Raw genomic sequence first — 15,360 nt, 5'->3', positions numbered from 1 at the left:
CTCAGAATTCCAACCCTGCTACCTTTCAGTCCAAAATTACAGCTTACTCCTGCACATGTAAAGGTTTTGGGTATAATTCTGCATCAAAAGGCAAATGCTTCTATTTGGTGTTAAGAGAAATTGCATTCCATGATAGACTTTAGAGTCATCTACTTGGCTCCAATGCTGGCATTAGCACTTTCTGGGTGATAGATTTTGGCCCACTTATATAATGCTCTGAACCTTAGTTTCTTTACCTCTTAAATAGACTATTACTACCTATCTTTAAGGTTGGCATAAGCATGAAACAAGTGCTCTACACATAGTCATAAAACTGTTGATATCATTACTGTTTATAAATCTAGTAGAGAATAGCCTTATTTGATGCATGTTTAGAACAGTGTGTAGGCATGAGTCATAGGAGAGGTTTTTCATTATATGTCCATTCCCCTAATAGAAGCAGCTGGGTTGAGTTGGAGCCTGGGGGTGGTGGTGGGGGGTGGAACAATTTATAGATAGAGCTTTTTGATCATAGACATAACTTTTCCCCTGTTATCAAGGTGAAAATAATATCATTCCATATTGTTCAGTATCCTGAACCCAAAATGCAATGATTAATAAGAGAAATAGCCCCACCCTAGAGCTTACTATGTAGTGGGGGAAATAGATGAATGAAAGGGATTTATGGTAATTTAATCTACATGATCAAACCCACTGAATAAGAAATCCTGGGTGCTAGATGATGATGTCAACCTCATCATCTTGCTGGCAACATCCCAGTCTATACTGATATTTTCTTCAAGGAAGGATCTTGTCCTCTGTGATGCTCCTGACCTAGCATAAGCCCAGGATAGCACTGTCCTTCTTCGGGAATTCCAGGGTGCTATTTTCTTTTCTGTTGAAGACAGGCCAGGGTGCTGACTCATATGTACTGAAAAGAATAGCAAACTGATTGGGTTCAGAGCCATGAGTTCAGAGAACTGAAGGCCCAGAGGACTAGCTGGGAGTCAGGAAAAGAGCTTTGAAGAGCTCCTGTAGTAGGTTGGAGGTTACCTCATCACTAGCCTAAAGCAGATGAAAGAATTCTCTACCTGTTCCCTAAGGATACCGCCCCTCCCCCGTTGTGTTTTGGAATATTTAGGTCTCAATGGATTGTTATCTTCTGCTTGAAGTGATGGCTCTCTCTTGTGCCCATGAGATAAAAATATAAATGGTGGTTTAACTCACCAGGAAGAAAAAGGAGAGGACTGAAATAAAACCAGAGTGAAAGAGGAAATGTTACAACTGATACCACAGAAATACAATAGATTATATGAGACAATTAAATGCCAACAAATTGGACAACCTAGAAAAAATGGAAACAATTCCTAGAAATATACAACATACAAAGACTGAATCATGAAGAAATAGAAAATCTGAACAGACCAATTACTAGTAAGGAGATTGAATCAGTAATCACTCCCCTGCCCAAAAGTCCAAGACCAGACAGCGTTACTGGCAAATTATATCAAACATTCAAAGAAGAATTGGAGGAAGGAACACTTCCAAACTCATTTTATGAGGCCAGCATTATTTTGATACTGAAACTAGATAAAGATGACACAAGAAAAGAAAGTTACAGGCTAATATCCCTAATGAATATGGATGTAAAAATTCTCTATGACACTCTAATAAACTATTAGCAAACTGAATTCAACTATACATTAAAATGATCATACACCATGATCAATTGGGATTTATTCCAGGGATACAAGAATGGTCTGACATTTGCAAATCAAATAACATGATATACCTGATTAACAAAATGAAGGATAAGAATCATATGATCATATCAATAGATGCAGGTAAAGCATTTGACAAAATTCAACACCCATTTGTGATAAAACTCCCCACAAAGTTGGTATAGAAAGAATGTGCCTCAAAATAATAAAGGCCGTGTATGACAAGTCCATAGCTAACATCAGACTCAATGGTGAAAAAATAAAAGCTTTCCCTCTAAGGCAGTGGTTCTCAACCTTCTGGCCCTTTAAATACAGTTCCTCATGTTGTGACCCAACCATAAAATTATTTTCGATGCTACTTCATAACTGTAATGTTGCTACTGTTATGAATCGTAATGTAAATATCTGATATGCAGGATGGTCTTAGGCGACCCCTGTGAAAGGGTCTTTCAACCGCCAAAGGGGTCGCGACCCACAGGTTGAGAACCGCGGCTCTAAGGTCAGGAACAAGACAAGGATGCCCACTCTTGCCACAGCATTGGAAGTCCTAGCCAGAGCAGTTAGGCCAGAAAAAGAAATAAAAGACATCAAAATCAGAAAGGCAGAAAAAAACTATCACTATTTGGAGATGGCATGAAATTATATATGAGAGCCCTAAGAATACACCAAAAAAAAAACCAAACAAAACAAAAAACAAAAAACAACCCACAAAAAACTTGTTGGAACTCATAAATGGATTCAGTAAAGTTATAGGATACAAAATATAAATATAATATAAAGTATATGTTTCATTTATATACACTAATAACGAGCTATCAGAAAGAGCAATTAAGATAATCCCATTTATAGTTGCATCAAAAGAATAAAATGCCTAGGAATAATTTTAACCAAGGAGGTGAAATCTCTGTACACTTAAAACTATAAGACATTGATTAAAGAAATCTAGATGGTAGAAATAAATGGAAAGCTATTCCTTGCTCATGAATTAGAAGAATCAATAGTGTTAAAATGTTCATACTAGCCAATACAATATACAGATTCAATTCAATCCCTATGAAAAATGCCATTTTATTTTTGCACAGAAATAGAACAACTAATCCTAAATTTTTTGTGAAACCACAAAAGATTCTGAATAGCCAAAGCAATTTGAAAGGACAAAGCTGGAATCATCACACTTCCTGATTTCAAACTATACTACATAGCAGTAGTAATAAAAATGTATGGTATTGGCATAAAAGCAGACACATAGTTCAGTGGAAAAGAATCAGAAGTCCAGAAATAAACCCACATTTATATTATCAATTAATTTATGACCAGGAGCTAAGAATATACACTTGTGCAAGGACCATCTCTTCAATAATTGGTGTTGTGGCCCACCAGGAGTGGCTCATTTGGTTAAGCATTGTCCTGTGCACCAAAAGGTTTCTGGCTTGTTCAATCCCAGGTCAGGGGTCAGGGCATGTACAGAAGGCAATTGATCAATGTTTCTCACATCGATATTTCTCTCACTCTCTCGATTCCTCTCTCTAAAAATGTCCTCGGGTAAGGATTTAAAAAGTACTTTTGTTTTATTTATTTTTTATTTATTTTTTTATTTATTTTATTTTATTAAATCTTTATTGTTCAGATTATTACATTTGTTCCTCTTTTTCCCCCCCCATAGCTCCCCTCCACCCAGTTCCCACCCCACCCTCTGCCCTTACCCCCCACTGTCCTCATCCATAGGTGCATAATTTTTGTCCAGTCTCTTCCCGCATCTCCCACACCCCTTTCCCCCCCAAGAATAGTCAGTCCATTCCCTTTCTATGTCCCTGATTCTATTATAATCACCAGTTTATTTTGTTCATCAGATTATTTATTCACTTGATTCTTAGATTCACTTGTTGATAGATGCATATTGGTTGTTCATAATTTGTATCTTTACCTTTTTCTTCTTCTTCCTCTTCTTAAAGGATACCTTTCAGCATTTCATATAATACTGGTTTGGTGGTGATGAACTCCTTTAGCTTTTCCTTATCTGTGAAGCTCTTTATCTGACCTTCAATTCTGAATGATAGCTTTGCTGGATAAAGTAATCTTGGTTGTAGGTTCTTGGCATTCATCACTTTGAATATTTCTTGCCACTCCCTTCTGGCCTGCAAAGTTTCTGTGGAGAAATCAGCTGACAGTCGTATGGGTATTCCCTTGTAGGTAACTGAGTTTCTTTCTCTTGCTGCTTTTAAGATCTCTCTTTGTCTTTTGCTCTTGGCATTTTAATTATGATGTGTCTTGGTGTGGTACTCTTTGGATTCCTTTTGTTTGGGGTTCTCTGTGCTTCCTGGACTTGTAAGTCTATTTCTTTCACCAGGTAGGGGAAGTTTTCTGTCATTATTTCTTCAAATAGGTTTTCAATATCTTGGTCTCTCTCATCTTCTGGCACCCCTATAATTCTGATGTTGGTACGCTTGAAGCTGTCTCAGAGGCTCCTTACACTATCTTCGTATTTTCGGATTCTTTTTTTCATTTTGCTTTTCTGGTTGGGTGTTTTTTGCTTCTTCGCATTTCAAATCTGTACCTTGATTCTTGTGCTCCTCTGGTCTGCTGTTGGGAGTCTGTATAATATTCGTTATTTCAGTCCGTGTATGCTTAATTTCTAGTTGGTTTTTTATCATAACATTGAGGGTCTCATTAGATTTCTTGTAGATCTCAATAAGTTTATCGGCCGCTTCTAGACAGTTCTTGAGAGACCTTAAAAGTGTGGTTCTGAACTCAATATCCTCCATGGAGAGTTTTGTCCTATTTCTTTGTCTCCGCATTTTTTATGCTTTCTTGGTGCACCCCCTAGTGGTCCTGTGCGCAGTCTTGTTGTAGTTAAACCTTGATTGTTGTAGTTAATACTGGGGGGATTTGACCTCCAGGCCAACTGGCTGTGAGAATCAGCTGTGTCTGCAGTGGGAAAACTTCTGTCCTCTAGGGAGGTGCTAATCTAGCCTTTGCCTGAGGCTATCTGGCAAATGGCTCTGCGCAGGGCTTGGGCGGGGCGGGTTGCACGGAATCAACAGAGCCGGTGGAGGGAGCAGTTATGGCTACTCTCAGTCCCGTCCCCAGAGGGTCTGCCTCTCAGAGTCTCAGCAACTGCTGCAAACCTCGGAGAGAAAGCTGCCCTCACGTTCCGACCGAAGCCAGATAGTCCCGCTTCTCCCGTTTGAGTCTGGGTCCCTAGAGACTTGCCCAGAACTGGAGCTCAGAATCTGAGACTCCCTCCCGATTGAAAACGACAACCGTGCCCTGCGCCGACAGCCTGCTCCGCGCGCACCTCCACACCTTTGTATTTTCTGCACTGCCTAAAAAGTACTTTTGTTTTAATTTAAAAAAATGGTGTTGGGCCGAAACTGGTTTGGCTCAGTGGATAGAGGGTCGGCCTGCGGACTGAAAGGTCCCAGGTTCGATTCCGGTCAAGGGCATGTACCTAGGTTGCGGGCACATCCCCAGTAGGAGATGTGCAGGAGGCAGCTGATCGATGTTTCTCTCTCATCGATGCTTCTAACTCTCTATCTCTCTCCCTTCCTCTCTGTAAAAAATCAATAAAATATATTTAAAAAAAATAAAAAAAATAAATCAGCTTTTAAAAAAAATAAAAATAAATAGAAATAAAAAAATGGTGTTGGGAAAACTGGGCATACCCATATGAAAGAATGGTACTCAACCACTATCTTACACTATATACAAAAACTAACTCAAAATGCATTAAAGATCTGAAACTATAGAACTTCTAGAAGAAAACATAAGCTCTCTGACATTGGTCTTGGCAATAATTTTCTCTTTTTATATCAAAAAGCAAAGGTAATAGCAAAAAGTAAAAACAAACCCAAACAAAGAAACAAAAAACAAACTAGTTGAAAAATAGGCAGAGGATCTGAAGAGACATTTTTCAAAAGAATACATACAAATGGCCACCTGGTACATAAAAAGTTTCTCAATATCATTATCATCAGGGAAATGCAAAGTAGGACCAAAAAGAGGCATTACCTCACCCCTGTAAGAATGACTATCATAAAAAAGATAAGAAATAATAAGTGTTGGCAAGGATGTGGAGAAAAGGGAACCCTTGTGCCCTGTTGGTTGAAATGTAAGTTGGTGTAGCCACTATGAAAAGCAATGTGGAGGTTCCTGAAAAAACTTAAGAATAGAACATTTGATACAGAAATTCCACTACTGGTTATTTATTAGAAGTAAATAAAAACACTAATTTGAAAAGATATATGTACTCCTATATTTATTGAAGCATTATTTACAGTGGCCAAGACATGGAAGCAACCTAAGTGTCCATATATGGATGAATGGATAAAGACGATGTGGTATATATAAACAGTGGAATATTATTAAGCTACTAAAAAGAAGGAAATCCTGCCATTTCTAACAACATGGATGGACCTCGAGGGCATTATGCCTAAAATAAATCAGAGAAGGACAAATATGGTACAATCTCACTTATATGTGGAACAAAAAAAGAAATAAAAACAACAACAAAAACTGAGCTCATAGGTACAGAGAATAAATTGGTAGTTTTCAGATGCTTTTGGGTGGGAAAAGTGGCTCAATGGGTGAAGGGGGTCAAAAGTTACAAACTTGTAGTTATTAATAAGTCATGGTAATAAAATGCATAGCTTGGTGACTATATATATAAAAGGCTAAGTGACCATTGACTGACCAGTTGGTAGGTATGACATGCACTGACCACCAGGGGGCAGATGCTCAATGCAAGAGCTACCAAGCTGCAGTGACTTGTCAGCAGCAGTTCTCGGGTGACGCACCTTGGAAATAGAGAGGAAGGAGCAAGATCCCCACAAGCTAGGCCAAGGGACCCCACCTGCCAGAGGGACCCTGTTCACTCTGCAGATGCCCTTTGAGCACCACCCCAGGTGCAGCCGGCCAGGGAGGGACCATGGGAGGTTGGCTCCAGGGTGTGTCGGGCCCATCTCGCCCGGTTCTGCCCCACGGGCCACCTTCTAATTAATTTATTTTCAATGTGCACAAATCTGTGCACCAGGCCTCTAGTAGTTAATAAGACTGTATTGTATATTAGAAGTCACTAAAATAGCAAACCAAAAGTCTTTAGTAAAAAAATTTTGTAACTATGTTGTAGTGATGGATGTTAACTAGACTTATTTTGGTGACTGTTTTGTAATATATACAAATATAAAATCATTACACTGTACACATGAAATTAATATGTCAATTATATCTCAAAAAAAATTTAAAATGTATATATGGTGGTCTGAATTATAGTAACAACTGGAAATATAGGGTTGTTATCATACAGTTGTGAGAGCTGTGCATTGTATAACTTCAAAGGATTTTATTTGCTTGGAGTCTGCATGGTCCTTTGGACAGTCTTGGATAGTGGTATGGTCTCAGGTTATGGAGGTATTTTAGAGACCCTATATCAGGTGACTGTGATCTCCTGGAGCATGGTAGGGTGGCTAATAATTGTTCCTGCAAGTTTTTCAAGCAGAATTCCTATAATATTCATTCTAAATTGTTTCTCAGAATGCCTATAGTATTCTAGTTGTATTAAAGAAGATTAAGATATCAGTGTTTCCAAAACTACGTCCTCTCAAACTAAAAAGATATAAATACAGGAATAAAGAAAGTTGACAGTTGACATCTCATGTCATAAATTATGAATTTATTCATGATAAATTTTATCGTGATCAGATATTATTCCAGGAGTAAAGTTATGTTCACATGTTGGTTCACTGGTTACATAAAAAGAGTAATTTTTGTCATCTTACACAAGCCAGAACTCAAACTCTGGTTTGTAAGTGAGTCTTCAAAACCTATGTATGTACTGGATCTCTGCTCTGATTGTGCTACTTAGGAAACCCTTGAAAAATCATTTAATTTCTCCAAACCCCAGTTATCTCTTTTATAAAATGTGGATGATAGTGTTTTACATGCTTTTCTGATATTGTAAATGCAAGGACTTTGTAGAGGACTGTATGACTGTTAGGAAACATTGTGTAATCTAGGAATGTCTGCTAACAATTGAATTTTTAGCTATGTTTTCAGTAGAGGACCATTTTAGCAATTCTTTTTACCCCTACAATTAAGTCTTTCAAATACTGATTTCTGAGGTTCAGAAGTATTTGAAACTGATCTACTGTCCCTGGACACAAAGAAGCCATCATTCAGAATCAACTATTCAAGCCTGTGTTCTTTAGTAAAGGGATATTCATCTTACCCTGAAATTCAAAAGGTATCAGTAAGTGACCTTTACTATGCTGCAAGAGTTTATACAGCCTGGGAGGTGTAGCTCAGTGATTGCGCATTGACCTATGAACCAGGAGGTCAAGGTTCAATTCCCAGTCAGGGCACATGCCTGGGTTACAGGCTCAGTCCCCAGCAGGGGGCATGCAGGAGGCAGCTGATCAATGATTCTCTCTCATCATTGATGTTTCTATCTCTCTCTCTTTCCCCCTTCCTCTCTGAAATCAATATATATTTTAAAGAGTTTATACAGAATGAGTAATAAATGGCACCTACAGAATCACCAGCTCACAATTCAGGTCATGCCTATCAGCGTTTGCTGGATAACAGTACCCATGCAGAAGGCTAAAACAGTGAGCATAAGGCCACAGTAGTGAAGGAATTGAATATAAGGAATTAGTAGATGTTGATATCAGGGACATGGGAAATCTACATGGCTATAACACCAATCCCTTTATTACAAGGAATGTTACAATTGAAAGAACCTTTAGAAATACAGTTCTTGGTTCAGTTCTGTTGTCTTTCTCTTCACTGTGCACACTACCTAATGAACTCATTGGTTCTCCTGGCTTTAAATCTCACCTTCACACTTATGACTCCCCAATTTTTATCTGCACCCAAATTTTCTTCCTGAACTCTGATTCCTATCTCCATCTACGAGGGTATCTAATCAGTATCTCAATTCAAAATATCCCAAACTAACTCCTGATATCTCAGCTGCCAGATGATCACTGAAGTCTTCTCTTTCCCTGTTGATGATGATCCCATCTTTCCAAGTGTATAGGCCAAAACCCCCGAAGTCTTGTTTGACTCCTATCTCGCCTTCCTACCTTCCCCTACTCCACATACATCTAAATCATCAACAAATGTGTCTATGACACCATCAGAATATGTTCAGAATCACACCACTTTATAGATCTCTACCAGAATATCCTTGTTCCTAATCACCATCGCTTCCCCCCTACAACAGCTTCCTACCTGATGTCCCTCTACACCTCCATGCTGTGCAGAGCTTATACAGGATTAGTGACAAGTGGAAGCTTTCTACCGAGTTTCCTCAACACTACAGTCAGTGTGATTTTAGAACATGTATGGGGGAGCACACCTCTCCTCTGTTCAGAATCCTTCCGTGGATTCCTGTCCCACGCAGAGTAAAAGCTCACTTTTTTCCATGCGTCTGGGCCCTGCCACCTCTCCAACTTCAGCTCTCCCACCCTTCCTCCTGCTCATTTACAGTTGTTTCCTTGGTCCAAATAAGCATGCTGTCACCTCCATGCTGCTGCTCCCTCTATTCCGTACCCAAGATTTTCAATGGACTCCCTCCCCCACTCATCTCAGGTCTCTGCTAGGAGGTCACATCAACAGCGAGGCTTTCCCTGTCTTCCCTACATTCTCCCCCATCCCACCCCGACCAACAGTGCCTACCCCCTTTATTGGTTTATTTTTATGCCATAGCAACTCAGCACCGACTCTTCTGCTATACTTTAATATGTTTAATTATCTGTATCTGAAAAGAATGTACACTACATAAGGGAAGGGAAGGATCCTTCCTTTCTTTCTTACCTTTATTTTTTCAATTAGTGTTTCATTCACTGTTGCCTTGCTATAAGCATTCAATAATTGTTTAAAGAACAGACAAGTCTAAGCCCTGGCTGGGTAGCTTAATTCGTTAGAACATTGTCAAGATACACCAATGTTGCTGATTCAATCCCTGGTCAGGGCACATACAAGAGTCAACCAATGAAAGAATAAATAAGTGGAACAACAAATATGCGAATATTTCTCTCTCCCTCCCCCTCCTCTCAGTCTCTCTCAAATCAACACATTAAAAAAACAAAAACAAAGAACAGACAAGTCCAACTGCTCATCTACACATGAAGAAACAGGATCAGGGAGGTCCTGTGCCTTGTCTTTGGTCTTATGTTGAGACAGCGGAGAACCCCGTGTACAGCCTCCAATTCCCACTGCCCTCACTGCACATGCTGTTTTTAAACTTTCTGGAGCATTTAGAAGTTTCCATAATATTTATTAACAACTAACTTTTTTTCCTTTTCTAGAATTCAAACAGAAGAAGATCCCATTTCTTTCTTACCTTTATTTTTTCAATTAGTGTTTCATTTTCTGGCACACCAGGGTTTATAGCAATGATGATGCCTTCATAGCCATTGTTATTCAGCTGAACAAAGGAAGTATCGGACCCCTGCAGCAGGTATAGGACTAAGAGGAAGACAAAACTTCTGAATAACACCATTGCTCCTCTCCAGTTGATCCTGCCCAAGGGGATTTGCTAGCTCCTTCTCTCTCTGTATATATACTCCTAATCCTTATAGGTGGGGCTGATTATGGGTTGCAGAGTGCACAAAGATCAGTGTTACATATGAGACAAAATATTTGAACTTACGTAATCATTTTATTGTATGTTACTGTAAAAGTGATAAGAAAAATAGAAGTAATCAGATCATGTTATAAAATACATTCTCAATTTTTTACTTGGGAAGTTTTTTCTATATTTTCTAATTTTGCTTAATTTCCTAAATATGGACATATACTTTGTATTTTCTGTAGAGTGCAATGTGAAAATTAATAAAAGTTCATAATGAAATGAATAGAAGAAATAATGCTAATGTTTTTTTTTGTTTTACAAAACAATTTAATTATTTTGATTATTTACCAAAAGTGTAAATAATAGAAGAAAATGTAAGCTTATTAAATGTAAATAACACCAAATTAGGTAAGATGTCTTTGAAATATTAAAAAAACTTTAAGTACTTTGATAAATTAAGGAAGATTTGATAAAGTTATTAGAGTAAAATTTTAACAACTCCTGCCCAGAAAATAATGAATAGAATTTGCTTTTATATAAGCATGTCAAAAAAGTCTGATAGAATGTGGACTATAACGAAACAACAAAAAAAGAGTCTGGTAGTGTACTGGTTGAAAGCAGAATGAATAATATTAATAGATAATATTTATTTGGTGCCAACCAGGGCAGAGATTCTCTCACTTAATCCTCACCACAGCTCTCTAAGGTTAGGCCTGAAATATGATCTTCATTAAGCATGGGGAACACAGAGTTTCAGGAACTTGCCTAGATTGGGTAGCTCGTAATTGGCAGAGTCAGGCTCTGTACCCAGCATTCCTACCTTAGAGTCCATGGATTTAATTACTTCACAATAAGGCAAGGCTGTTTTATACGACAAATAATATAATACGACTTTTTAAAAAAGGAGGAAGGGAGTCACTTTAGGAGTTGTGACCATGAATTAAGAATGTCTAGTCCTAAAGCAAAATTAGCCAGAACTCATTAGAAACTCAAAAGAGAACTAACCAAAAAAAAAATAGAATCATAGGAAGAAAATATCTTTAAACTAAAAATTCAAATAGGATACTTTCTTTCTGTCTCAAATGGATGTTTTATTGCTGTGATAAGGAAGGGTGGAGTTCACAGCTGAATGAGTAACACTTTTTCAAAAGCCACAAAAAAATGAGATTTGTCCTTTCCCATGTTAAATTTATCAATGGGAGAAGCATCTTGTATTCTGCACAGAGAGAATGAATATGGCAAGTCAGGAAAATGGGATATTAATGTTATGGTTTTTTTCTTTTTAACATCTCATCTCAGATTCTTCTCTTCTCCAAGAATTTAGCTGAATAACTCTGAATTCTGCAGGGCAGGTCAGACTTCTGATTACTATGGCAACACAGAGGTCTCATCATGGGACTTTTAAATCGTGGGTCCTTAACATGCTAATCCTATTTAATAAAAGAGAAACATGGTAATTAGTGTATGACCGCTACCCTTCCATTGGCTATTCAGGGAAATATGCAAATTAACTGCCAGCCCAGATGGCCGCCGGCAGCCAGGCAGCTTGAAACTAACATGAGGCTTGCTTGCTTCAGTGACGGAGGAAACCAACGTTCCCCGCCTGCCTTGCCGGCCTCTGAGCCTGCAGTTTGAAACATTGTAACAAATATAGAAGCTGAACAAAACCCCAGAAACCTGCTTTCAGCGAGTCAAGATCTCAGAGCTGGAGTTGATAGAGTGTTTTGATTATAGAACCCAAACAAACCAGATACCTGCTTTCAGCAGCAGAGGCCTCAGAGCTGGAGCCAGAGCTAAAGCTGGCCCAGAATAAAAGAAAAAAGAAAAAAAGGAGCAGTTGGGAGCTTCAGTCACCCGCCAGCCTGAAAACAGGCCTCAGCCCCTCATCTAGTCTGGCCAGGCACCCCAGTGGGGACCCCCATCCTGAAGGGGGTGTGACCAGCTGCAAACAGCCATCATCCCCTCACCCAGGCTGGCCAGGCACCCCAGTGGGGACCTCCACCCTGATCCAGGACACCCTTTAGGGCAAACCAGCCGGCCCCCACCCGTGCACCAGGCCTCTATCCTATATAGTAAAAGGGTAATATGCCTCCCAGCACCGGGATCAGCGGAGCTGAGAGGCCTCCCGGCACCAGGATCAGCGTGACAGGGGGCAGCGCCCAAACCCCCTGATCACCCTGCGGCTCTGTGTGTGAGAGGGGGCGGGGCCACAACCTCCCTATCCGCCCTGCTCTGTTTGTGACAGGGGAAGGCGCCCCAACCCCCTGATCAGCCCTGCTCTGTGCCTGATTGGGGGAGCTCCCCAACCCCTGATCGCCCTGAGGCTCTGTGTATGACAGAGTGCGGCACCCCAACCCCCTGATCGGCCCTGCTCTCTGTGTGACAGGGTGTGGTGCCCCATCCCCCCCCTTCCCATGGGCCCTGCTCTGTGTGTAACAGGGTAGAGCCATAACCACCCCATTGGCCCTGCCCTGAGTGTGAGAGTGGCGGTGCCCCAACCCCCTGATTGGCCCTGCTCTGTGGGTGATAGCGGGTGGCGCCCCAACCCCCTGATTGGCCCTGCTCTGTGCGTGACAGGGGGTGGCGCCACAACCTCCCCATCGACCCTGCCTTGAGTGTGACGGGGGCAGTGCCCCAACCCCCCAATCGGCCCTACCCTGACTGTGACTGAGGGTGGCATCACAACCTCCCGATCCGCCCTGCTCTGTGCATGACAGGGGGCGGCGCCCCAACTGCCCAATCGGCCCTGCTCTGAGCCCGACCAGGGGTTGCACCTAGGGATTGGGCCTGCCCTCTGCCACTCGGGAGAAGGCCTAAGCCAGCAGGGCGTTATCTCCCAAGGGGTCCCAGACTGGGAGAGGGCACAGGCCAGGCTGAGGGACTCCCTTCCGCCCCAAGTGCACAAATTTTTGTGCACCGAGCCTCTAGTAGAGTAATAATAGCCAATTTTTTTTCTTATGAGAAGAAGATTTGGATTAGTATTATTGAGGCAGGGATATGGTCTATGATTTCATGGAAAAATATTTGGGATATTTTCATTTTAAAAGATGAAAGCTTCTTTTTGAATTGCAAAGGAGTTACTCATCCTTATGTAATTTTCTGAAGGCAACACTGAATTCTATTATGAGTTATTAACTAGTTTTAAAATTTTTTCTTGTTAAAGTATTACAGATGTCCCCCTTTTCCCTCCACTCCTGTCCTCTCCCCAGGCCTTCACCCCACTATTATCTGTGTCCATGGGTGATACATATATGCATGTAAGTTCTTTGGTTGATCTTTCCGCTCCCTCCCCACTCCCCCCCCCGCCCCCCCCCCCCCACACACACACTTTCCTCTGAGGATCCTTAGTCTGTTGCATGCTTTGATGTCTCTGGATCTATTTTGTTTGTCAATTTATTTTGTTCATTCAGTTCCACATATAAGTGAGATCACGTGATACTTGTCTTTCTCTGACTGACTTCTTTCACCATTAACACAGAACCTGGGGTATAGATAGGTTGGGATTCATTGGGTGAGACTTCATTTCCTCCTCCTTCGCATTTGGATCTCTCTGTCCCTGTGTTTAATCTATCCTAGCTTCCTTGTGCTAAGCCTCCTGTCCTGCCTTGTAGAGGTAGATCTGGAAACCAGTTTCTCTTTCCTTGCTACTAGTGACTTGTATCCACCATTTGTCCACTCTCTTTTCTGTATCTCCCTCTCTACTGCCTTCCTACTCCAATCCCTTTTCATTTTAAAAAAGAGAATCTAGTAACTTAGATATAGTGTTTCATGCAGTGACCAGTTTGGAGTATTTCATCTTACTTGACCTCTTTGTAACATTTGATGTTGATCATTCCCTCTTCTTTGAAACTGCCTTTTTTCTTGGTTTACAAGACAGACTCCCGATGATCTTTGTAAATCTCTGGCTGTTCCTTCTCAGTCTAGTTCACAATGCCTCTTTCTTTATCCCTCATTTGAGTGTACCAGCCGTGGGCAAACTACGGCCCGCGGGCCAGATCCTGCCCATTTGAAATGAATAAAACTAAAAAAAAAAAAAAAAAGACCGTACCCTTTTATGTAATGATGTTTACTTTGAATTTATAATAGTTCACACAAACACTCCATCCATGCTTTTGTTCCGGCCCTCCGGTCCAGTTTAAGAACCCATTGTGCCCCTTGAGTCAAAAAGTTTGCCCACCCCTGGTAGACTCTTCCCAAGAGTTCATTTTTGGCTCCCTTCTCTTCTTTCTCTCTATGTTCCATATGGGGATCTCACTCTTACGTATGGTTTTACTTCTCCTCTGTACACTGATGATGACCAAGTACACATCCAGCCCAGACTCCTCACCAACCACCCTAGGTGAAAGAAGAAATGGAATAATATTTTCCAAGTGTTGAAAGAAAAAAGTTAAACTTAATATTTCAGGTTAGCCTCAGACCATCTAATACACACTCTAAAAACACTCTTGAAGGAAATCCTCCAGCAAGAAGCAAAATAAATAAAAAATAATAAGATATGAGAAATAAATAATTTAGTAAAATTTATTATCTAAATAATCAATAAATAAAACAACAAACATTTATTAATTCACAATTTAAACTAGAAAATGCCAATATGAGGGAGGATGGTGTTAGAATCCAGTTAGAGATGAGGGCTTTCTAAGGCAATTCTATTGGAAGTGAAGGGGATAAAGGGAATATAGTTAAGTGTTTGAATTCTATTACCATGGGAAATAAATAAATAAATAAATAGTACATATAAGAATGGATCTTAATAAGTTGAGATAATGATCAGAAGACAAAAATCATAATGTGTAATTTTTAAACCAGCAGTGTCAAATTTAATCTATTCGATGGAAGTTAGGAAAGGAGGGGAACAGAAGACACACAAAAAAAATATGTGAAATGGAAAAAGATGGCAAATAATTTCTAAAAAATCATTAAACCTGTGTGAATTGGTTAACTCTTTTGGTAAGACAGAATCTCAGCTTACATTTTGAAAAGATGAAATAATATGCTGTCCTTAGAGACATATGTAAAATGGTAATGTTATAACAATTCCTGCATTACATATGTGTAAAGAAATGTAACAAAGATAGGATACTTGTA

General features: G+C 40.0%; 1 protein-coding gene across 1 annotated transcript in view; it reads right to left on the bottom strand.

The window, feature by feature from the left end:
* Positions 1-10,210, bottom strand: part of LOC118676964 (calcium-activated chloride channel regulator 4-like) — a 42,712-nt gene extending 32,502 nt beyond the window's left edge. Inside the window, 1 exon segment of the mRNA XM_036351638.1 lies at positions 10,042-10,210. Coding sequence (XP_036207531.1) covers positions 10,042-10,200 — 159 coding nt within the window. The 5' untranslated portion in view covers positions 10,201-10,210.
* Between the last annotated feature and the right edge of the window lie 5,150 nt (positions 10,211-15,360).

Source organism: Myotis myotis, unplaced genomic scaffold (genome assembly GCF_014108235.1).
Source record: "Myotis myotis isolate mMyoMyo1 unplaced genomic scaffold, mMyoMyo1.p scaffold_m19_p_2, whole genome shotgun sequence".
NCBI classification, from domain to species: Eukaryota; Metazoa; Chordata; class Mammalia; order Chiroptera; family Vespertilionidae; genus Myotis; species Myotis myotis.
Note: the sequence above shows the minus strand (reverse complement) of the source record. Positions and strands in the feature narration are given on the sequence as shown.